Here is a 25,764-nt window from a genome sequence, read left to right on the forward strand (position 1 = left end):
GGGGCAAAGGTAAAGTTAATTTGGATTGAATTCTACAGCCATATGCAGATTTTACTTTAAGAAGCTACTAAATGCATGGAAATGCATTATCTTTTACAAATACTTTTTAAAGTGATCCTGAAATATTTTCTGAAGGAAACAAAATTTCATTACTTAAACTGTGATTATGAGGTATGATATTCTTATACAGAACCATCTCACTAAAAAAAATGAAAGGGTTTTATTCATATTAATCTCAAATATTTTGGAAATCTTTTGACATGTGGCTTTGCTTCTAGGGGCACTTGTGTTATTGCATGGCACTCAGGAAATCGAAGCTGTCTCCTGTGCTGTCAACATGCATTTCTACTCTGATCTCCTCTTTCTGAACAGAAGGATGAGTGCTTCATGATTTACAAATGGCAGTTACAAGGTGCCTTCTAATATCAACACCCCAGGTATTACTTCAATAGAAACTTGTGCTTGTTGACATTCTGTCTGAAAATACACAAACTATTATTGCTAAGAATGTCAAATATATTAAATGTTACAGTTGCACAAATGTTGACTAGGCTTGCTTCAGAAATCTTGTGAAGAAATCTGTTTTTCCATCCTACTGTTAAATTAAGTACTCTTAATTTTCTTTCCAAAGAACTATATTCCTTTAGGTGATATTTAGCCCTCATAAATAAATTTACATAAAATCATTTTTTTCTAATAGTCCACCTTACACCGTATAGTTTTTCATGGTGTCTCTGCTGCTCAGTGCTCACTGTGTCCTTGCTGAGAGTCCTGTAGGAAACCCTTCTGTCGGTAGCATTGACCAGTGCATTGGGCTGAGCTCAGCATAACATCAAGACATCTCTTATTCACTCAGATGCATCACAAGGATCCATTTCTTTGGGCAGCATTATCAACACATGAACAGTGGCCCATGAGACATATATATACCATTTTTTGATTGTCTGGGGGGCAAGCAGGATTTTTTGTTTTTATGCAAAGGCTGCAGGAAGTGCTCATAGCTGTGCCCTTTGGCAGTGAAAGAGTACAGTCATAAGAGTAATAGAGAGCTGGGGGACAAGATGGGAGGTCAGGATGGGAAAGTGTAGCCAAGAGTGCAAAGAGATAAGGTCAAACAGAGCGCAGAGCTAAAGAAGGAAAATCATTGGAAGGGATGAGTGAAGCTTCTTGGAGGCCACCAGGGAGAAGCAGGAGCTGCCCACAGAGCATCTGCTAAAAGTGCACCGGGTTACAATCAGCAGCCCAGGAGGAAGCTGAGCCCAGGTAAGCTACAGAAGGTATACCAACCTACAAAGGACTGGTGCATTTGGAGCCAGCACAAAGGGAACTGGGTCAGACAGATCTCCGGTGGGAGCCTTCCCAAAAGACAGTGTGAGGCAAAAAGCCATAGGACTAAACACTGCTGATGGGAGGCAAGGGCTTAGTTGAAGCTCAGAGGCTCCTCATCAGTCACCCCACAGATCAAGGCAGACACATCATTGAGGTAGTGAGCCACTGGGGAGCGAGCCACTGGAAAGTGAACCAGCCTAGAGCAGGACTCAGGGAACAAAACTAAAGTGTACATCACACCTAGAGGGTTCGCACCCTCAACACCCAGGAGATATACTGAAGCCAACCAAGAGGGGGACACTGGATCCCTGAGAATCAGAGACTGGGTCAGGGTCATTGTACAAATTCCAGAGTGAACCACAAGGAAAGCTCAGACACATTTGCACTGGAGAACACGAAGACCCAGAAGCTCAGATCCAGAGACTGCCAACAGTATTCCAGAGCAACCAGAATACTACAAGAGGGTGAAGAATAGCAGGGGTGCACATGCCTGGAGAAGGAACCACTTGGGGGTGCACTTGAGAAGTCCGGGATCAGTGGTACCACCCCACAGACTGTGGGCATGGTGACACAGAGAAGCACCGCCCACGCAGCTAAAAAAATCCGGCAAGGTGGAACTTTCTGCAGATTGAGGCCAAAATCTCTGTACCCTCAAATTTGGAAGCCACAAACTCAATGCAAAGCCAAAACTGGCTTGAGGACAAACCCCACAGACTTGAACAGCTCTGGGGAAGGGGAATAGAAAAACAGCAAGCAACATAAACGAAGAAACCAATGTTTCCTTCAAAAATGAGCCAAAGATCATCTCAGTCTTAGATTTACAGGATGCAGACACTGAATAATAATTAGGGATTATTACAAATAGCTACTTGACAACAAATTGGAAAATCTAGAAGAAACTAACATATTTCTGAAGACATGTAACTTATCAAAATCAAGGAATAAAGAGATTGGAAATCTGAACAGATCAATAATGAAGGCTGAAAATAAATCAATAATGTGGAACTTCCCAACACAGCCGAGCCCATGATGATTGGTTACACTCCTGAAATAAACTAGTGTTTTAAGGAAGAACTAAAACAAATTCTCCTTAAGCTACTCAAAGCAACGGAAAGGCAGGGAACCCATTCCACCTATTTTTATAAGGCCAGCATGAACTAAATCCCAAAGTAGATAAAGATACAACAACTAAAAAGAGAAACATGAACCAATATGTTATTCATATATGGTGACCAAACATTCTACTAAGAACCCTAGTAGAATAGAAAAGAGTATTTGGAAAAGTTACAGGATATAAAATCAATACACATAATCAATGGAGCTCTTAAAAACCAATAACATTCTGGCTGAGCAAAAATCATATCAATCACATTCACATTAGTTACAAAATTTTTTCGTCTATTTTGAGATAAATTTCAAGAAGTATATGCAATATCATGGCTAGCGTTAAAATGCCCAGCTACCCAAATAAATTTAGAAAATCAAAAAAGTCCAAATCATAAATCCAAGGACATTCTTCACAGAAGTGAAAAAATCTTAAAATTCACATAGAAACACAAAAAAATCCCTGAAATGCCAATGATATATATTAAACAATATATTGAGTAATATAAACAGTTGGAAACATCAAAATGCCATATTTCAAACAACATCACAGTATGGATAAAAACACCTGGCGGTGGCATCATAACACAACAGAACAGAATTGAACTCCAGAAATTAACCTACATATCCATAAAGAATAAACATTGAGAACTGAGCTTAAACCACTCCTGTTAAGGAAGACATTGAAAACAAAATGGTATTAGACAATTGTAAGGTCCCTCACAACAAAGAAAATGATTCACATTTAAAGAGGTAATCAAAAGAAAATATTCTAAAAGAAACTATCAAATGGAAGGATGTTAAGAATATACTAAGACCCCAGGAAACTTGAACAAAACATACACCAGAGATATCTCGAGATAATTCTCTCATCAAGAAAAGCAAAATTTTCTTAATAAAAAAAAAAAAGACTACTAAATTGCCTGAACAACAGGTTCTATTCTAGGGCACACAGTTAAACACAAGACATCTGTATTCTTTCTGTGGAATACTGTGAAAAGATCAGAGAAGCAATATAAGTGTCCATCTGAAAGAATGATTAGCCAGAGCACCCAGGGGGTTAAAGCAGGCCCTTCAATGCCTTTGTATTGAACACTGAAAATGTTCCATGAGAACTTATGCCTTACCTGACTCCTCAAAGTCGCTGCTATAGGCCTTCCAGGTCTCAGTTATCCGAAGAAGGTTCTCCTCCATTGCTTGGATGTCCATAGAGGGGCAGTTGCATTCTGGGAACTTGGGGCCACACTGACACCAGCAATCATTGTCCTTGCAGATAAACTCTCCTTCCGAATTGCAGGCAATGTAGCTCAGAGCTGCTTGGACAAAGCGCTCCTGAAGATAGTCCGGAAGAAGGACTTGAAGCCCTTTAAAGAAAAGGAAATCAGAGATGTTGACTTGAATGAAGAAAACAGAAAAAGAAAACCTGGGTAATGTGAAAGACTTCATTAGAAGATTATCTAAGCCCAGGAAATTTTAAACCTTTATAAATATTTTCAACAAATGCTGACTCCATGAATATGGACTCTCAAACATTACATAATTCTTTAACACCTTAGATTCTCTGACTTATTTGGTAAACTTAGTGTCTTGATTCATTGATGCAATATTTGGACTGATTTAGAGATTTCATGATTCATTTGCTTGTCATGATTAAGGAAGGCCGCAGTGATCTAGCTCCCTACTTCTCTAAAAATAAGTGAGGCAAAGTTGCTGTAGTAAAAAGACTATGTATTTAAACAAATGTTGAAAAATATTACCTGAAAGTCCTGTGAATTCCAAATTTACAATTCTATCTCAAGAAAAAATATACCTTTAATTTCAGCATGTCTGATAAACAAGGACTTAATAAATGACTTTCAGTAATTAGCAGGTAAAAGCCATTAAAGAACATTTAGGGAGTAACAAATTATCATGTATAACAAAACTGGATTTTTAAAAACAATTACATTTTGTTTCTACCAAAAAAATCAAGCTATTGATATGTGACTATTATCTGCAGCATTAATTTAATAAAATCATGCACTAGCACTTGGAGAACTTAGAAAACGCACTGAAAATCAAAACTACATCATCTTTCTGAGCAGCTGTTACATTTATCAAGTCAGAAGAAGGTACGTATTACATACACATTCACATTTATAGGAAATTTATTTGTCTTCAAGTAAAATATTACTCAAATTTTCCCATTTAGAAGATGTGTAAACCTGAACCATGAATTGCAGAATATTTAAGAAAATCGCAAGCTGCAACTATATGGTCATATTACACCATACTAGAAATGCACCTAATCCAATACACATAATTGGTTGGCTGAAAAAGTACTTACCACGCTAAGTTCATAAATGTAAGAAACATGTTCATGAATAAAAAAGAACTTGGATGCCATGTGACACATGGATATTTCTGACCATTGAAAGTTGGTTGCCGTGGCAAACTGTGACTCATAAACACCATAGCTCAGTGAATAGAACAATTAGCAAGTAGTGGTCCTGTTTCAATCCACAGAGATGCCAAAAGAAAAGTGAGATACTTACAAAGATAAATCATGTTAATTGGAATTCTTAAATCGGGGTTTTAACTAGGTAGGCTACACTGGTACTTTTTTAGGCTTAAAAAATATTAAAAACAGGGCCCAGCTTCATGGCCTAGCAGCTAAAGTCCTCGCCTTGAATGTGCTGGGATTCCATATGGGCACCAGTTCTAATCCCAGCAGCTCCATTTCCCATCCAACTCCCTGCCTGTGGACTGGGAAAGCAGTCAAGGACGGCCCAAAGCCTTGGGACCCTGCACCCGCATGGGAGATCTGAAAGAAGTTCCTGGCTCCTGGCTTTGAATCAGCATAGCACTGGCTGTTGCGATAACTTGGAGAGTGAATCATGGGATGGAAGATCTTGCTCTCTGTCTCTCCTCCTCTCTGCATATCTGACTTTCCAATAAAAAATAAATAAATCTTTAAAAAATATATTAAAAACAAACTTTAACAGACTGTGGGAGCTAAATGACTGGATGACAAGAACACGATTAAAGTGTTAGGAGAAGAATGGCAGTATTCTAGGCACTAATGCATTTGATCTAAAGCAGACAAAATAGATAAACGACTTAGAATAGAAAATGAGAAGCATCCTGAAAAGTCTATTCCTACAGGTCACCACATCAACATACAATTCAGAAATAGTGATTTCTTCTGAATAGATTCCAGTAAGTGCTGAAAATACAAGGAATCAGTTCCACTCTCAGCTAACAGGACTCAAGAATAGGTATATGACCATTAGGGCATCCAAGGTAACCATAATCCTGTATAGGCAAGGCATTATAAAACCACAAATACATTTCAGCTTTAATTTTACAGAAAAGGAAAATTCTTTAATAATATTATTGCATTGCAATTTTCAAACTTTATGCATAGTAATCCTTGAGTGCTTTTGAAGAGACAGAAAAGACTAGAGTTGTATTTGCACAAGTACTTTTTCTCTCAGGAGATCCATGCCTTGTTAAAACAGAAACTCACATTCTGTGAAGGCATAGCACAAATAATTTGGGGTGATAAAATATAGTGACAGATTACTCAAAACATTGTAATTTTATGGCCATTCCACTAACATAACTGACAACTGATCCCTGAAACAATTTGGACCGCTATGTCAGGCATTTCGAGAACATGGAAATTTAATGAACGGATAAGCTTTTCCTGGTAATTAGATTCTGTGTCCTGTTTTTGGCAAGAGAGACATAAGTTCTGCATAAATTCTTTTCTAGGTTTTCAATTTTATATAGGTAAGCACTGAGAAAATGTGTTCTAATAAATCAAATAAATGAGAAAAAAATTTATGAAGCAGTAATCATTCAATTATAAGCAAAAAAGGCACAGTGATCCATAATTAAAATGACATTTAATTATTTATATGATAATACCTTACTCCTGTGATTTTTTTGAAATGAAAAAACAAAAAAAATCATAATTTAGTCATATGAATCATTCAACTTCTCGGTTTCTAGAAATTTTAGAAAGAAATATATACCAAGATTTAACAAATAGCTTTTAATGACTTACGTTTCTCTTGCACTGAAAGGCAACTTGTTTGATATATTAGTCTTTTGAAGGGTGCAAAAACACTGAAATCTCTTTAGCTACAAAATATGTCTTATAACATATACTAATATCTACTTTCATGATGCTTTCATTAAACTTTGCAGTTGTAGTCTGCAGTCAGGTGTAGGCCAGAGCAAATGGAAATTCAGGAAATCAATGGGTTCTCACGTGAGGAGGGTGGGGGCCCATTCCTATCACCTGCAGCTTTTATACCAGGTGCACAACAGCAGAACCTGGAATACGGGAGTTGGAACAGAGCTTCAGGAGTTCTAATACGCGCCATGGGCTCCTAACGGCACATCTTAAACACTACACTGGAGATGGGACACTAGAATCTGAATTTTTGATAAAAATCTGTTCTGCAATTTTATTGGCAGATTTCAACATCAAAAAAGAAAACAAATCCAGCTTTTTGTCAGAACACATCCGTTTCTTTACATTTTAGTCAAAATTGACGTTATTTGTCAATTTTGAAATCCCCTCTTCATAATGTTTTACTGTTGTACAGATGGCTAAGTTATGGCGTTTCATTCTGGTTTTGTTGCCTAATGCCTCTGCCTTAATAACTACTCATGTTTTCTTTGCTTATTTCTAATAATATTCCACAGAAGCAGCTATTCTTCTACTACCAGGTGAGAGGCTTGGGAGAAGTTCTTTGCTGGAAAAATAAATGCTGTTACCTCAGATTCTTGTCAATGACAAATATCTGAATTTGGAAGACTTAAAATTGGGCCAATCCTCTGTGCATAGACAAACATAGACCGTTTTGGTTCTTTCTACCTCTCTGTCACTGTGTATGTATGCATCCATCCATCACATGACTTGTAAAATTAGCTAGCGAAGCATAAAGGCACAAGACCTAAACCAATAGCCTTCATAAATCATTGTTCAGTGACATTAGACTTCCAAGTGCCATTCATGAGGAGGCCAGGAGTTCCACTGCCACACACAGACAATCCAGGGTGTTCTTGATCGAGATTGTTTAATAGTCCACATTCCTTTATAAAGCGAAGGGCTAATGTTAACAGTGCCATAGAGAAGGTGGGTGACAGGATACTTGCTCTGCAAGTACAGATTAAATTTAAGGAATGGTATGTAAAATGTGGATTTTTAGTACCTTGATGGGCCTCTATCCAGCTGGGACCACTGTGAGCCATTTGGGGAAATAAACCCAAGGATAGAAGTAAGTTCTCTCCTGTTCTTCCTGTTTCTCTAGCTCAGCCTTTTCTACTTTTGTCTCTATAATAAATGCACATGAAAAGTTAAAGGGAAGTGTGAAGCATCAGAGAGCTTCAGACATTTCTATGTAAAGCCAAACGACATAAACAAAGTTCTGTATATACTTCCAAAAAGGTACTAGAAAATAACAACTCAAAATTGCCTCTTTAATCAATCAATTTAATATATACACAAGTCTGCAAGCCATCACCATGACTTCAGACATGTTTCAAGTAGAATATATTTAAAAGTGTATCTCCTGAACTACATGAAATTTAGGATAGCCCAAATAGGCTTATACCTCAAACAAGCCATATGTTAATAATTGAGGAACAGAACAGTTATAGGAGGGGTGTGCAGAGAAATCTTCGATGCCTTAATACCTTAATGAGGAGTAACTAATCATTGTGTCCTATCTAGTTAGGTATATGGGAGTCCAAGCTGACTGTTACCTGTCTGTTTTAAGCTTTTGTTATTGGTCTCTGTCTATCTGATCTAATTTTGGGGGGAGGCTCCAGAGCGACCCTGATGGTCATTGCAAGAGAAGGTGGGGAGCCAAGTTGGAACTAAGTTAGGACCAGAGAAAGCACCTCTCCTGAGTCCTGAAGGAAGCTTATTGTTCTTCTGTTTGTGAGGACTGCTCATGGCTCCTGGCTGTTGTTCCGATGACATTAGATCTTGTGAGGAAGGATATGGGCTTCTTCCATCCTGTGCGGGAGGTCCTACAGGGAATGGATGACCTCAGAGTTCTTGACCTGCGAGGGCACCCCAATTCCCTTGGCAGATGAGATATAGTCCTTGGTGACCATACTGGTAATCCTTGGTGACGATCCGGGAGTCTCTAGGGTTGGGAAACAAGCCTCCTCCTGTCCTCCTGCTCCACTCTGGTGTCCCCCCTGCTCTGTGCATATGACCTCCTGTTAGCAGGCTGTCAAGATCACTCTTGGAACCCACTGTATGCATTTATAGTTTTTGCTAATGTCTAATGCAGATTCAAGTCTGCTGTCTGTAGGTTACCTGTTACAATCTTGATAGGTTATATTTAACAGCTTCCTCACACAGTCTAAGAAGGTGAAAGATTTCTCTGCTGTCCTGACCCATTATGGAATAACATAGGGTCTTAAAAGCGTATCAGGCTTTTCAGTTCTTTAATGTACATCATAGGCAGTCTGTATCTCATTGATTGTTGGTTCATTGGTTACATCACAATATCTTATTGCATGTGATACAGGCTGTTTGAGTTTGTAATAATATTACAATTTACAGGTACTATTATCCAAATTGACATCATTTCATCTTAAATTAAGGCAAACATTTGGTATCATGCTTGAATACAATAAGCTACTAAATATATAAATGAAAATAGACACAAGACAGCTGAATAATGCCCTATAATTATTTTAAGGTGTATAGCAGCCGGTTGTGTTTAAACTATAATTGAAATGTCAATGAAGTAGTTACAGGATGTGGTTGAGAACTTGCATTTTCTAACGTACTGGTAACTCAATACCATGTCAATTAATTTCATGATGTCGTAAATTATTGTTGAAGTGGTGTAGTGGCTTTTCATTGGAGGGGATAATATTCTGCCAGCTCTACTTTCAGACTAGGGATGGCTCCCCGATGAAACTGCTGAATTTATTTGGACAATATGATGCTGGACTCAGCACGGTCCATGCCTGCATGAAGGAATCATGACTGATTATGATCTGTGCTACTGTAAAAAAGAAGTGTAGACTTTAAATATATATATGATATGATTCACTCCCCAAGTGACCGCAACAGCCGGTGCTGCACCGATCTGAAGCCAGGAACCAGGAACCTCTTCCAGGTCTCCCATGTGGGTGCAGGGACCCAAAGCTCTGGGCCATCCTCGACTGCTTTTCCAGGCCACAAACAGGGAGTTGGATGGGAAATGGAGCTGCTGGGATTAGAACCGGTGCCCATATGGGATCCCGGCGCGTTCAAGGCGAGGACTATAGCCGCTAGGCCACACTGCAGGGCCCTCATTTGTGTGTTTTATAATGGTTAACATAGTTTTCAGGGGTAGGCATCATCACAGTAAATTTTGCAAATTTGATAGTCAAAAATGCTTTCCTTCCTTCCTCTCTCCCTCCTTCCTTCCTTCCTTTCTTTTTCTTGATCTCTCTTTTTTCTCTCTTCCTTTCTCTTTCTGTCTTTCTTAATTGAAAAACAGAGTTATGGCAGGAACATAGTAAACGGTAGAAGAGCCAAAGGAGAGACATTCAATCTTTTGTTTCTCCTGTGATGAAACCGAAGTGCCGGGGCTGATCCAGCCTATTGCCTAGCACTCCATCCTGGTATCTCACCCTAGTGGCAGGTTATGTAGCATTTAGGTCCCCTTGCACCATTTTCCCAGGCAGAGAGCTGGATCAGAATTTGAGTATCTCTGATTGGAAATAGTAATGTGATATAGGATGCTAGTGTCACAAGTAGCAGTTTAGCTGCTAAACCACAGCACCAGCCAAATTAAATTCCTTTTACTTTGAAAGAAATGTTTCTCAAATAAATTTGAGTTCTCATTGACTTTCATTTACATTATACAATTCTATTAAGCTAAGACCAATTTTTTGATTTTTAGATCATCTTCAAGTAACATACACTTAATGAAAATGGCTATATTTAATTGCTAGGTATCCATGGTGGGGCTGGGGAGGATGATCTTTTGAAGAGAGAAGAGATAATAATGCAGAATAAGACTGACATACAACTAACATGTTGGACGAATCCTTATATTTTCGTTAAGACTTTACAAAGGAAAATTGAAATATCCACGTATTACAGAAATGCTTTTATAACTTACAATCCAGAAAATATATGAGGGCAGTTGTCAGCATAACTAAGATGCTGATCAGAACAGCCACATCCCATATTAGAGCAGCTAGATCTGATTCTGACTCTGGCTTCCTGCTAACACTGACACTGTGAGGCAGTAGTAATGGCTGAGGTCATCGAATTCCTGCCACACACATGGGAGGCTGGGTTCTTTTCTCCTGATTTTCTTCCTGAGCCAGTGCAACCTGTTGCAAACTTTTAGGAAATGAACCAGTGGTTGGGAGTCAATCTCTCCTTCTCATAAAATGATTACAAATAAATAAGATCTTGAAGATATCCACATCTTAAAATTTAGTTTCCACCTAATGTGTCCAAGTAACAAAGTCCATTTACTTTTCCTTGGTCATAAAACTATGAGAACACAAAACATGAACTTTTAAGAGCATCTACTGTATAGTTTTATTGGGACTCCTTTTTCTTCATTAAACATAATAAACTATTTTTAGTACATAACTCATACTGCTAAAATAAAATGTCTATCTCCCAAAGTCTCTCTTAACCTTAAAACTTAGCAGCTATGCATATTCTTAACAATTCCTGAGATAATAAATATTTATTAAAGTTATTAGGAATAAAATTTCTCTACTGAATCATCAAAATGGAAAACAGTTCAAATCATTACCACTACTGCAAAATGGAACTTTTGAAATGAATAACATGAATATTTTGTTGATACATTCCCAAACATACTTCTATTATTAGAAGGAGAATGTGGTCTCGATTGCTGCATTAGTTTAAATGAACAATCCAACAGATCATTGTTCATTACCAGCAACTGCCCTATAACTTTTATAATCATCTACAAGGAAATATAGGCAAGCTTCCACATAAAGTGCTATGCACAGGGCCACTGATGGATTATTAGAAACACTCTAAGAAATACACTATGGAGCCTGTGCAATGGCCTAGCGGCTAGATCCTTGCCTTGCACGCCCAAGATCCCATATGGGCATTGGTTTGTATCCCAGCAGCTCCACTTCCCATTCAGCCCCCTTCTTGTGGCCTGGGCCTTGCGACCCTGCATCCAGTTGGGAAACATGGAAGCAGCTCTTGGCTGCTGGCTTAGGATCAGCTCAGCTCCAGCCATTAAAGCCACCTGGGAAGTGAATTAATGAACAAATCTTTCTCTCTGTGTCTCATTTGAAAAGAATAGTGGATTTTGACATAGTCACCATCAGGTATAGATGATTTATTATCAGAGAAAAATTATGAAATGACATTTGATGAAAGTTTAAAATACCCAGCAATGCACACACAGGTTATTCTAAAGAATATTAGTTCCAACAAGGTAATATTGCAAGCAGGCCCACAAGCTGTTAATGAAATATTATGCACATACCTTGCAACTGGATCTTATTCTCAGGACTCTGAACCAGCACAGAACTGACAGAATCTAGGTTGTCATAGTTACTGCAGCCGAGAGGACCAGTCCTGGTTTCAGTTACCTGGTGAAGGAAACACTGAGTTTGTTAGGAAACACTGAGTTTGTTAGGTACATCAGACTACAATGTTCATTCAACTTGATGTTATCCACAGTTATCTGACACGCAGGCAACAACGTGAGGGTCACTACTGCAGAAGCCAGAGATCAAACTCCACGAGCAGCACGCAGCAGAGCACATAGCCATCTGCTGTGCCATCTTCACCCTCACCTTGGCAGAGAACTTCCCTCACGAAATGGCAGAAGCCGTTTGTGGTCAAAACTCATGATTTCTGGTAAACAAATGTATACTTCTTATGTTAGGAGGCAAGTTTTGAGCTTCATAAAAACTGCTTTCATATTCCTCAATAAATTGGAGTCATCTGCTTGACTATTGCCTAACAATTGATTGCCTATGGTGGCATCATTGTCTAAATTCTGGCACCTGTCCCTTGGAACGAACAACTATTTCCCTATCCAATGGGGAACTCATAATTCTGGGTTTTTGCTCAGCTCATGACCTCTAGTTGCCAACCTGCCTTGATGAGGGAGACTTTTCCCTGTGGTACCTAACCGTGTTTAAGGACGATCAAGACAGAAGCTCTTCCTCCACTGATCTCATCAGGCCATCCAATTCCTATCAATAACACTTAGATATGCACCTTAATCATTGTTCATGGAGTTTTATCCTGCAGCCTAATTTTTTTGTTTTTTTTTTTTTTGTTAACTTGGATGTCTTGGGAAGGAAAGCATGGGGAGATAAAAAAATAAAGCTTCACCGATTCTATGAGATTGGGAATTCATTCTAAACATAATTACAAAACGATTTTTCATGGCACAAGAATACAGTGGTTGTAATGATTTTGACGTTTTAAATAAGATGATTATATTCTTTTCTTAGTAAAAAGATTATGTGTGAAAAAAAGGATTTAGATCATTCCATCCCACTATTTACAACCCACAATAGTTTCTCATCTGAGTAAAAATCAGCAATGTCTCAGTACCTGGAAGATGGCATATTATCCAGCTCCCCATAACTTCTCTAAAATTGCCTCTTCTCTCCCTTTCCTTGTTTCCTTTGCTGCAACCACATTGGTCTTTTGGCTTTTTCTGGAATTCTGCATGCTCCTGCCTCAGGATCCCAAATCCATAGGCTCTTCCATTTTACTCCCTCACTTCTTTCCAGTAGAGGCTCAGATATGATTCTTATAGGACTACATGACTTAATGCATTTTAAATTGATATCCCTACTTCTTTCTAATATTATTTTTCCTCTTCTTCTTTTCCCAAAGTGATCAGGTTCTAACAGGCTTCCTAATTTACTCCTCTAGGGATTACTGTTAACAATTCTTGGTGGGAAATTAGTCCTGGACGCAGTGAAGATATAGGTTATTCCAGTCATTCAGGTAACAATGACACTTCCTGGGTATAAGCCCTGGGGCCTTGACTAAGGGAAAGAAGGTGTGAAATTGCAAGGCAAACATTAAAGCAGTTAGTTACAAATAAAACCTGCACAAACCAGTAGTAGGATTAATCTGAAGAAGATGGGAAACAATTAGATTTGGCAATTATGTACAACACCAAAATTGTACAACAGTATGGAGAACAGGCTGCTATGGTACCTAGGGTAAGGGAAGACATGAAGGCATGGGGGCAAAAAGGGCCACTGAAGAGAACCTGGAAGCAGGTGGCTTCTAAGTCTGTTGGGTCTCTGTTCCCACCTACAGCAGAAATGAGAATGCAAACCTGCTTCGTAAACATTATGTCGAAGACAAGTCTATTAATTTTGAAGTTAACAAGTTATAGACCTATCCTAGGACAGGAGGATGGACTCATCAATTCACAGCATGGAACACATGCATGAAATATCTTCCAAAAACGTCCTTCATAGTAACAAATTGACTGTGTGTATACAGCAATGATTAAAGTGAAGCTCATTTGGAGAAAGACATTCTCTTTTCCCTAAAATAACACTGACTTTGAATTTCCCCTTTCAATGTATCCTATAATGCTGGTAATGACCATTGCTCAGTGAAATGCAATACTATAATGCAATGCTTAATATTCATGCATATTTGATATTTAAGTATGCACGGTTAGTAATCTGAGCTTAAAAGGAAAAACAAAGGCACTGAAGGAAAGATTTAGGTTTCAGGTTATTTTAGTGTCCTATACATTGTTTATCTACTGCTCCCCAACTCCTTCAGCATATGTATACATATATGACAATAGTATAAATGTGGTCTATATGTTGTTTTAGCATCACATGTACAATTTTATTGTTCTCTATCTTCCATTAAATTGTGATTTCTCAATTCATTGATTAACATACATTTTTTAAATTCTAATACATTCTGTGAAATCTATCTTCCCAACTATTTCATATGAAAGGACTCTACATGTCTTTCATGTGTCTATTGGTAAAAGATCATTTGCTGTTACAGTTTGATAATAATGAAATTCATTCATTTGAAAAGAACAGAACACATGTATTGTAGAGAAACTAAGTGGTGAAAATTAAATAGATGGATATCAAATAAACTGAACTTTCATCATCAGTTTGCATAAGGAATTCTGATGTATGAGTTTCAGTACACAATAATCAAACATAAAACTGATTAGGACTGACAATAACTTTTTAACAACAGCATTGTGAATTTTGAGAAACGATACACAGATTGAGAGTACCGGCTGTCATATTTAGTTCTTGTATAGACTTGAGAGCAACGAATTCCAGTGTTTATAGAGCACAAACTCTTTCGCTGAGCTCTCCCTTTCAGATGCAAGGATAATTTCACATTCTTTTTAATTTTAAGATTCATTTATTTATACATGTATGTATGTATGTATGTATGTATGTATTTTTGGAAAGGCAGATATACAGAAAGAATGAGAGACAGAGAAAAGGATTTTTCCATCTGCTGATTGATTCCCTAAATGGGCACAATGGCCAAGGCTGAGCCAATACAAAGCCAGGAGCTGGGAGTCTTCTATGCTGGTGCAGGGTCCCATGGCTTTGGGTCATCACTGCACTGCCCTCCTGGGTCAGAAGCAGGAGCTAGAAAGGAAGCAGAACAGCCTGGATACAAACTGGTGCCCATATGGGATCCTGAGGCGTTCAAACAGAGGATTTACCCACTGAGCCATCATACCGGTTCTGAAATTTCATCTTTTAATGCCTGAGTTATATTCTATTATCCTGTATTCCATTGTGTGTATATATATATATATTTACATTTTCCAGGCATAAATTGATAAATATCTAAGTTGATTCCCCAAGCAGGCTAAAATACCTAAAATACCAAAAATCTTTTTCATATGCTGATTCATTTTCTCATGTATATATTCCAGGTAGAAAAGATGTATCATAGAGCAAATCCATTTTTAAGTGTTTGAGATATATCCATTCTCTTTTCCATAAGGGTTGCACTTCTTTACATTTCCACTAACATCATATTATAGTTCCACTTTTTCTCTGCGACCTTGTCAATACTTCTTATTTGAATCTGAGAGCCAGTTATTCTAACTGGCATAAGATAACACCTGATTCTGATTTTTATTTGTCCTTGCCTAAGGGCTAATGACACTAATAAATGTGTGTGCGTGTTCATGCTTCTTAGCCATTTCCATTTCCTTTATTGGAAAAATGGTTAGTACGTCTTTATAAGTTAGGTATAAAGTCAACAAACATGTAAACACAAGCGTGCAAATAGACACCTGCAACTAAATTCAGAGCAACACATTCTTACTCATCTCACGGAGAAAAGCATCCGCAACAGTAGTTCAATGTGAACTGAACATGTACATACCTTGCCCCATGAAGAACATATTAACATCAATAATGAATAGCATGAAAGAACCTCACAGCTGGATGAAAGCCATTATACTTCCAGCAATATGAGTTCAGACTCCAGAAAATAGTAATTTATGTTACTAGAACTAACCATGGTGTCGATTCTTTGGAAGAGTGATGATGGATGAGCATTGCAGGAACTTTTTGATTTCCAATAATGTTCTCATTCTGTTGTGGCTGGTGCTTGTTGAAATGTTTTCAAATCTGATAAATGTATGTACTTCTTTGTGTATGTGCTATGCATAAAACGCTCATCAACCAATGTCATTAATATTGATATTTGTCATGAGTTTTATTAGAGCAGATAACACAGCATGTTAAGTATATGTATGTTAACATCTACAAACCTATCTACTATGTATTTATCTATCAACTATCTGTGTATTCACAATCCAAAGGTGATCTTAATTCTTAGATCTTTTCATATTCATTATCTTTCTTCTGTAACTTTGCAAAAAGAAAAAAAAATGTGAGGATTTGGTGCTATAAAAGATTACTAAGCAAATTATGTATTTTTGGTAATTAACTTGAGTTTATTTTATACTCAAATCTGCCAAACTTTAATAATTGTAGAGTATATCATGTTTATTTAATTTTTTCAAGTTCTCAAGCTTTAAGTATTCTTTGATTAGTGTTTTATAATGGCAGGTATTTAGAAGATAAATCAATTCTCCACTAGAAAGTAGCACATACGATTAACCATCCTTACTTTATTTAATTCTATATTTGTATATGAGTCCAAATAATACACTTACCTTTGATAGAATAATTAGTCCTTTCAATACATTTTCACTTTGAAAGTGTAATAAAAGTATAAACAAACCAATACTTTAATTTTTTATTCCTAGCTGTAATTACTTTTCAGGCTTCCATAAATTATTAGGTAATCAAGTGTTTACAAATAATATGTAATTTCAATGGCAAAAAAGTGTATGAATCCACTTAGCTAACATTCAGGATACAGGTTCTACTGATTACAAAGCAATAGGTAAAGGTTTCATGAAAATGTTTGGGAAAATTCTCAAAAAAGTGATGTTTTAAATAAAGCTAAATGTGATTTCCCCAGGGAAGCTAATTATTTGAGAGCTAAACATACAAATGATTAGTGGATAAAAATCCTTGGGATATTGTTTTATTTCACTCATTTATTTAATTGCAATGTTTTATGCTTTATCATAAAAATTTAAAAAAATCATATGTCAATTGTCTGTTCCCATTATTTTCTTATCCAGCTGTAAACCTTGATCTGATAATGATACATAGTAACAGGCACTTAGTAGGAATTCAATAAATGTGGATTAAATTGACACATAAATATTTTATGCTTACTTAGAAATTCTTATTGGCAAGGATCATTACATTTATTGCAACTTTTTTTGAGAACCTCTTGAAAAAGTGCAGAAGTGCCAGCAAATATAAATTTTTAGAACTCTCAAAAGTCTTAGAATTCATTCATCCTCGCCATGTAATTACATAAATGGGGTATCTGCATGGTGAGATTATTGAGCTAGCCTGCTATCATGTAAGTGAAAGAGCAGCTAGAACTGGGGCTTGGCCCTCCTAACTCATAAATCAGATACCCACAGCAAGCATTGTTCTGTCTTCCCATGCTCTGTCATTAACAAGTTTTTGAAATTTTGCTTGGCTTGATCAATCTCATTCATTTGCTCTTTCTCTCGCTCTGGCAATAAAGTTACAATAAAGCACATATTAATTGGTCCAGACTGATTTAGAAGTCAATTACAATAGTATAATATCTTGGGTCATTCTCATAGATAATAAACATCACTGCAAGTGTGCTGGTTAATATACCTTTGATTGAAGGCCAAATGAGTTAGCTCTTATTCTGAGCATTAATTTATTATGGTTGGAAATATAACATATCTTCCTGTTCTAGTACTCTGCAGGAGGCTTTGGAAATATAGAAAACTAGCACAAGTGTTGATTCACAGCATTCTGAAAGACACCACACATACATAGGAACTTTTAGAAAACAGTGATATTAAGAATAAATATTTTGTTTCCTCAAGTGCAAAAAATGACTTGTTAAAGATTTTTTAAATGTGAATGTTTAGTTTTAAGTTTTTATCCTATTTACATTTTCTGCTAATCATCATTTATATTTCAACTTATTACAAAGCTTTTATTTCAATGTTTACTAAATAGCTAATATCAGATTGTGATTCAGTTTACTCTGTTCATTAATGTATTGTAATAATTTTGGAGCTTGTTTTTAAATTAGGAAATGCATTTTCAGGTACATTGTTGATTGTATATTGATAATAAAAATGTTCATATTGGAATAAACATTCTTTAGCAGTGAGCAATTTAATTTTACAAAATATTTTATCACCTATATATCAATGAAATTGTTCTTGCATTTCTATATACTTAGTGTATTATATATAACTAATATAATGATTTAAAATACATTTCACATTGCCAACGTTTTCTTCAATCTGCTTCAACTGTTGAGTAGTAGTTCAAAATGGTATCAGACACATAGCCAATGTCCAAATAACTTACATTTTCACATGAAAACTGCAAACATGAATCAAACATAAATTTAATACAAATCAAAATGTAACATTGTGAAGTCATTTAAATATACAAATGATTTCATGCTGATGACAGCCCCTCCTTGTTGTATTGTCCATAACTTCAACAATGACATACATTTAAATGCCACAGTCACTCATTTATAGCTTTTCATTTTGAGAAACTACAGTCTTTCATACAAGTAGCAATGATACTTGAAACCTAAAGATAAAATATGAACATAAACAACATTGAGAATATATTCATGGAATATGTACAAAACAAACACTATAAATGTGGTTTATAAAACACAAAGTGTTAAGAAACAAAGTACAGAGAACACATTATGTGAACTAAACTACAAAGGTTCCAGAAGAGGATTACAAAAGACAATGGGACTTTGACCAGGAGGCAAGTAGGTTCTGCCCATCTGGAGGGGAATTGCTTCAACGCAGTCTTCCTTGCACTTGGCACTATGAGTCTGATAGCCACCAAGAGTGGCCTACTTCCTCACGCCCTGCAAATTGCTCTCTATCAGAAAGAGACAAGTAAACTACTCACAAAACATTTCCACGTAAGCCTATTGAGAAGACCATGTATGCCCACTGAGCACATATTAAAATGTAAAGTTACACACTGAGATGAAAAGAGAAGTTTTCTCGTGTTCTTAAAGCATTGTTTAATGTGTTATTGAATAAGGCAAATTGGACACTTTAGTGAGAACAAGGTTGCCAAATAAGAGCAGGGCGCTTTTGTGCTTAAACCCATGGTTGCCATGGAACTTAATTGTAAGGCCCTTGATTGGTCTTGGGGAGACTGACCTGCAAGCTCACTCTGACAAACTCTATTTTGATGTACTTTTTAAATAATGCTGAATTTAAGAAGCATAGCAATCCTAGGAAACCATACCGAAGAAAAATGAAGAAAAATGAAAAGAGAGATTAAAAGAAAAAAAGCTCTCGTTCTGTTTTAAACTACATGGATATACATTTAAAAGACGAATGCTTTCCTAAAACTACATTTGTGATGAGCTGTAACAGGAGGTGTTACATGACAGCAACACTTAAATAGATACTGTTATTACATGACAGTTGGTCAAAAATATTCTACTGCTTCCAATAGTAGCAAGAGAAGAAGGTAAAGTTTCACCATTAAGGGTGAGTTCCATCCAGCAGACATGGCCTACAAGCATACAGAGCTGTGGCTGTCCTCCATAGGGTCAACAGGCAGCCAAGGCACTTACTAGTGCCACTACTGGCACTGAATGTCACATGCCTGCAGCTGCAGAAATTGCACTTAGAGAAAGTCAGTAGCCAGAGGTTCTTTTCCACTGAGCCTCAATATATGTGGAAAGCTCCAGCACTTCCACAGCACACTCACACACACAGACACACACACACACATATCAAACGCAATCCAAGGTAGCATGCAAAGTATCTATTTTAGATATGAAAACTGAGGAAGTAAGATAAAGAAAGATGAATTTCTTCTCTTTATTTGTTCTAAAAATTGCAACCCCATTTAGTTTCAAAATATACATAAAATGGATTCAGAGGTTAAGATTCAATAGCAAAAAAAAGTAACAAAACAAAGAAAATCCCATTGTTTGTAAGCCAAAGTTCACAATACAGATAATGTTTTGGTTTTGTTTGTTTGTTTTTTTTTTTGTTTTTGAGCTCTGGTAAATCACCAAATGAAACTCAAGTGGTATTGTCAGCTCCCCTGTTTAAATAGAAGCAAAAAATTTCAGTGTTCTTTGAACTCAACAAAAGCATGGAATTAGACAGTACCTCCAGCTCCCCGCTGGATTACCATAAATCACTGATTTTAGATAATTTGACAGCTACTATCTAAGTGTCTTTCTGAGACTCCATGGAAACTTAACCTTGCATGTAACAGTCCTGTGTGATGCACTTACTGCTAACAGACTTATAATTATCATGTTTTGTTCTCTAGACTTAAAGAAAGAGAAGCCTTCAAGCTCCAATCAATCCTTCAGACACCTGATGACTTCTACCTTCCATCAGGAACCTATAGACCGAATCCCTGAAAAGTGCCTTGCTGTTGCTCCTGGCCTTTCAACACCCCTTTTCAGCATGAAGCAGCCAGAACTGTGTCCCTGGCAGCAGCTAGGGTCCATTCTCCTGTGAGGATGTGAGGAGCTAGATGGGTAATAGGCACTTAGGGTCTCTGGTCCCTGGTGAAGTTACCTTTTAATTTTCACAGTGTATGGCCTCCTTAGCCCCATACACAGTTTGAAGTTTCCATTTGTACATTTAAAATCAGATAACCTTTACTAATGGTAATGATGTTTTCTTTTTGCGTCTCACCATTTGTGTTCATTAATTACATGTGGCTTGATATGTATTTTGAAATCTTTGTGGCAAGATGGAATCCAATGCCTTGGATTTTAACCTGACTGAGTGATGAGTGGAACGGACCCTGAACACAAGCACACAGTGGAATCCTGCCTTCCATTCTGCACCAGATGTAGCACACATCTGGCCACATCATTGCCACTGCTGTCTCCCTTGTGACCATGTGGCTCCTGCTGCAACATCTGTGCTTTTCTTGACACAGACCATCCAGACTGCTAGAACTGTGATTAACTTTACCATACTGACCACCTGTGCCCTTAGGATTCAAAATTTGATCAGTTACTGACAGATCCACTGTACAGCTTTCCAACAGAAAATGGACTTAATGTCAAGGACATTTAACATTGTCGTGATGGAAATTCTACCTGCAATGTGATGTTATAACAGGTGATGTTCTTATGTTAAATTTTGCCCTCAAATGTCTATACCAACATCTTAGAACCACAGGACTTATGGCTGCCCTTTTGGCAGAAGTCTTTGTGGTAGATTTTGTTCCAAAGGCAGAGCGGGGGGATGTTGGAAATGCTCTGCTACCTAGTGGGAGTGGCCTAAAGTTTGCTTCCCTATGGCCTGAGTCACAGCTCCTAGGCCTGCACATGGAACATGACATCCAACATGGCGAGAAGGTCAGGGGGAATACATGTGGAACATGACCAGAAGTCAAGGTGACAGATGCTCCTTACAGCCAATGACGGTGTCTTTGGTGGGGCGGAGGGAGGGATCTGCCAGAAGACACCCCCTCTGTCCTCCCCTCTCTTACCCTTTTAAATGTTGTAACCTCGGCCTGGTGCAATGGTCTAGTGGCTAACGTCCCTCGCCTTGCATGCACCAGGATCCCTATGGGTGCCAGTTTTAATTCCAGCAGCCCTACTTCCTATCCAGCTCCCTGCTTGTGGCCTGGAAAAGCAGTCAATGATGGCCCAAGGCCTTGGGATCCTGCACCTGTGTGGGACCTGGAGGAAGTTCCCAGCTCCTGGCTTTGGATCAGCACAGCACAGCACTGGCCGTTGTGGTCACTTGGGGAATGAAACACTGGATGGAAGATCTTTGTTTCTCCTCCTTTGTGTAAGTCTGACTTTGCAATAAAAATAAATCTTTAAAAAAAAAAGCTCTAACCTGTGTATAATAAAGTGCACATTTCTCAGCAGCTTGTCTCTGGTGCTTCTTAGAGCTAATGAACACCCTTGTCTTATGCTCAGTGACCTCGGGGCCTACTGGCAGGCCTAAACCATGAGACCTGTTGGTTCTCTTGATTATAGTCCTAATCACAACAGTATAGGCACAGGTTGCTCCCTGATATCTATTGCTCTCCTTTCCTGTACACCCTCGCTTCTTTGAGCAACAAGCAAGAAAGCAGAGTGAACAACCCAAGGGCTGAAATTTATACTCCCCTGAACCATCTCAAACAAGATCAGTTGGCAAGGCAGGACAGCCAAGTGTTAACAAGGGCCAGCAATTCTACCTTCTCTTGTATCATTCATTTTGCACATATATTTCTAAATTTACCCAACCTACCCAATTAGTACTCACCTTATTTCTCAGCCAATTAATAAGGTGTCTATGCTACAGATAATATAAAACCATATAAATCAAATTATCAATTTTATTTTTTGCAGCAACTAAAATTGGGTAGGTGCTGGGGGAATGTTCTTATAACCACATTGGTTAGTAACTATAACAGAATAAAGAGTTCATCCCACCCAACAACTGTATTGGATTGGATTAGATTATTCCATATCACCCAAAGCGAGTAGTATTCTAGTTCAAAACACTGTCACATATTCTATAGTACTTCTCTGAAATGTTACTATTATGAAATATTGTTTAAATCAATTGTGGGAGGCCTTTATTTAAAAAAAAAATAAAGCTTTTGAATTTCTTAAGAATATCAGTAGCTTCTGACCTCAGTTACATTTTAGTTACAGGACAGAAAATGCCTTTCCCCAGACTAACTTAAAAGTCCATAAGGATATTGTGATATTCTTCCATTTGTCACCCAATTAAGCAGGCACTCGAGAGAGCTGATAAGCACTACACACGAAGACTCCACAGACTCAGGCATAATTAGAAAGGCAGAAATGTATTTCTTGTTTCAATTGGCCATTTCAGTAAGAGTTCTGGCATTTCTCTTTTTTTGTTGTTGTTACGAAAAAGAAATTAGGTTTGCTCACAAATAGTTTGGATAAGTTCAGATTCCTTCACAACCCATTACCAGTAACTGTCAGCAATATGACAACTTCAAAAGAACAAATATTTATAATAAAAAGAAGGATCATAATCCCCATGCAGTTCATTTGCATTATTAACATTTTAAAAGCCAAGGAAACAGCAGTGAACTAACCAAAGCTCTTCACAATGTTTTAATTGTATTATTCACTTTTTTCCAGTTGAAAGATAGCTCAAGGATTATAATTAAGATAAAATGTTTATCCTTAGACAATTAATGAAAGCATGGCATCAAAGAAAGGGGAAATGTTTCAGTCACTCAAAATTATGCTTTTGTGCATTTTCTGAAATAAATTTAGAACGTCCTAAATCCATGCTATAACTCCTTGCAAATCTTGTGTTCCTCTTCTTTTTTATTGCCTTTCCCAACATCTTGATTACCTAATATTATTTTCTTCTTATTGCTTTCTTGGCAGGGGTGGGAAACTATATATATATATACTTTGCCTCTACAGATTGATAGAATTTCAAGTCCTACCCATGATTGCTTTGTCAGGGTCACACCAAATGATTGCATGAGTCCTAGAGGGCCCACAGACATTCCTGACTGGTGCTAGAGATGTAGGCGTGAAGGAACTTGTGTACCTTCCAAACTGTGTCTTCAGGAGCTCCTCAAGCTCACACAATGGCAAGGGGCTCATGGACTACTACTCGGGCCACCATTCCCTGGAATCATCCATAGATACATAGCTCAGGGCTGTGAACCTTGCCTTTGGAAGTCAGCTTAGGCCTATGACCAGGTGGTTTTTATTCAAACAAAAATCCCAAGTTAGGAAAGAAAAAATCCTTCAGGAAAAAATGACTCCTCAGTAGGTACATGATTTCAACATGTTATGCTTTTTCCAATGAAAACATACAAACAAATGCTCATTCATTCAGATTTATTTAAACTAGTCACAAAAAAAAATCAAGATCTTTTGCTCACATATTACTTGTATGGCAATCTGTCCATGCACTACATATGATTCAGATCAGGAGGGATATCAACTATTTCCATCATGCTACGTGGAAATTTTACTTCTGCTGTTTTACACAGGGTACCTCCTTCTCACCCCTTACTATAAATCTAATTCTGTTTGTACAACCATTTTCAATTGGCACATAAAATGCAGGTATTCAGCATTTTTCAGAGTATAACCACCATGCCGTTTACTAGCAGATCTCTCTTCATCTTCCCATAAACTGATGGATAATAATGAATGAAGACAGCTAGATCCGTTCTTTTTTGTTCTTAAATCTGTTGGTTTCATTTGATTATTTTACTACTAAGGTTCTGATAACTAAGAGAACAAAACAGACATATACTCATGCTGGGTTCTTGTCTGCTTTTTCCATCCTCACGTAACATGGAACAAACCCTGGTTAACAGCACAGAGACAAGAAAATGACAGTTGTATACAATTTTAGATACTTCTCTAACTTGTGTCATGACTACAGTAGCTAGTAAATTTCAATATTGTTCTTGCTCACATGTTTGTTTCTTTGATTTTGGTACTGTATCTCTAAGTGAAAACTTCAGGGATATAAAGCATACTTTCAATTATTTCCCAATAAATATTTTAACCAAATCTAGTTGATATTTTCTACTGTTATCTTAAGTGTTATACCATGAATGTATTCTTGTCAGCATATACTGATGGGATATTGTGAGTTTTCTAAACTGTTTAGATTGCCATAAATAATTTCAGTTTATATCAAGATCATAGTCTTTTGCAGATTTCAATTTATGTGCTTCTTCTAGACTCTTCTATCTTGGACCAAACTTAAAAACTCAAGCCATTTATACTTAAAGACTCATGGAACTAATTCAAGAGCTCAAATCTATTCCATTCATTAAATGCTATCAAGAGCCTGGTCCATGTCTTTGGATTTCTTGTGGTTTCAGATTCCCTTCCTTGCCAACTAGTGTATTCAAACACATTCACCCCTCACTTCAAGTTGTCTTCAGAAGGAAATCCATGTGTTATCTTGTTTTAGGAGGAGGCAGCTTTGCTATTGCATATCACATTACATTACTTTGTGATTTATTGCAACAATCTCAGCACCAGATCTTACCTCTACACAGATACCTTTATATTCTATTTCCTCTCTCCTTTTATCTCAAAAAAGCTTATTTTATGCAGGGACTTAAAACAAGTTTTTGGGAAAATAAAATTGGAAGTAAAGTTTATTGGGCAAAAAATATTGAAATCTATGCACAGTTCCTTCATAATGTACATTTGCCAAAACTTTTCAAACTGTATATCAGACAAGTTTGGTGGTTAATTTTCTCCTCCATTTTAGTAGTTACAAGCAAGCATGATAATTCCCTTTGCATTTTGTGATTTCCACTCTAAAAACTTTTATTTAGAACTTACAGCACAAATGTTTACTCTGTCAGTGTTCACTGAGACTATGCACACAGATAGACACAGTCCTCCTTATGCCTGGAGACTGTTTCAATTCTTCCTGTTACCTATCTTTATTTTGTTGCATGTTCTTAAAAAAATAAACCCTATTCATTGAGTGCATAAATGATAAATTTCAAATTGGCGTTATTCATAAATCTTTCAGTTACCTTCAAGGGTCTATCTTATTTTCGTGACATCTGGGATAACCGTTGTGTTATTTTCATATTCTATCCCAGTGTCTTAGGTTTCTGACTGCTTATTTTTGTTACTGATTTAAACATTCTATTTTAAATATTTATTTATTTGACAGGTCAGGTGGAAATACAAAGGGAAGGAGAGGGACAGACAAGTGGGAAGATGGA

The 25,764-nt window shown here is 37.2% G+C and overlaps 1 protein-coding gene across 3 annotated transcripts in view; it reads right to left on the reverse strand.

Moving 5' to 3' along the window:
* BRINP3 (BMP/retinoic acid inducible neural specific 3) overlaps positions 1-25,764 on the reverse strand; it is a 397,330-nt gene that overhangs the window by 128,633 nt on the left and 242,933 nt on the right. For all 3 annotated transcript variants that reach the window (XM_040985188.1, XM_040985190.1, XM_040985189.1), the window contains 2 exons: positions 11,937-12,042; positions 3,561-3,797 (listed from right to left, as the gene is read on the reverse strand). In XM_040985188.1, coding sequence (XP_040841122.1) covers positions 3,561-3,797; positions 11,937-12,042 — 343 coding nt within the window. The remainder of the gene's footprint in view (positions 1-3,560; positions 3,798-11,936; positions 12,043-25,764) is intronic.

This window comes from Ochotona curzoniae, unplaced genomic scaffold (genome assembly GCF_017591425.1).
Source record: "Ochotona curzoniae isolate NIBS_2020 unplaced genomic scaffold, NIBS_Ocur_1.0 contig_430, whole genome shotgun sequence".
NCBI lineage: Eukaryota > Metazoa > Chordata > Mammalia > Lagomorpha > Ochotonidae > Ochotona > Ochotona curzoniae.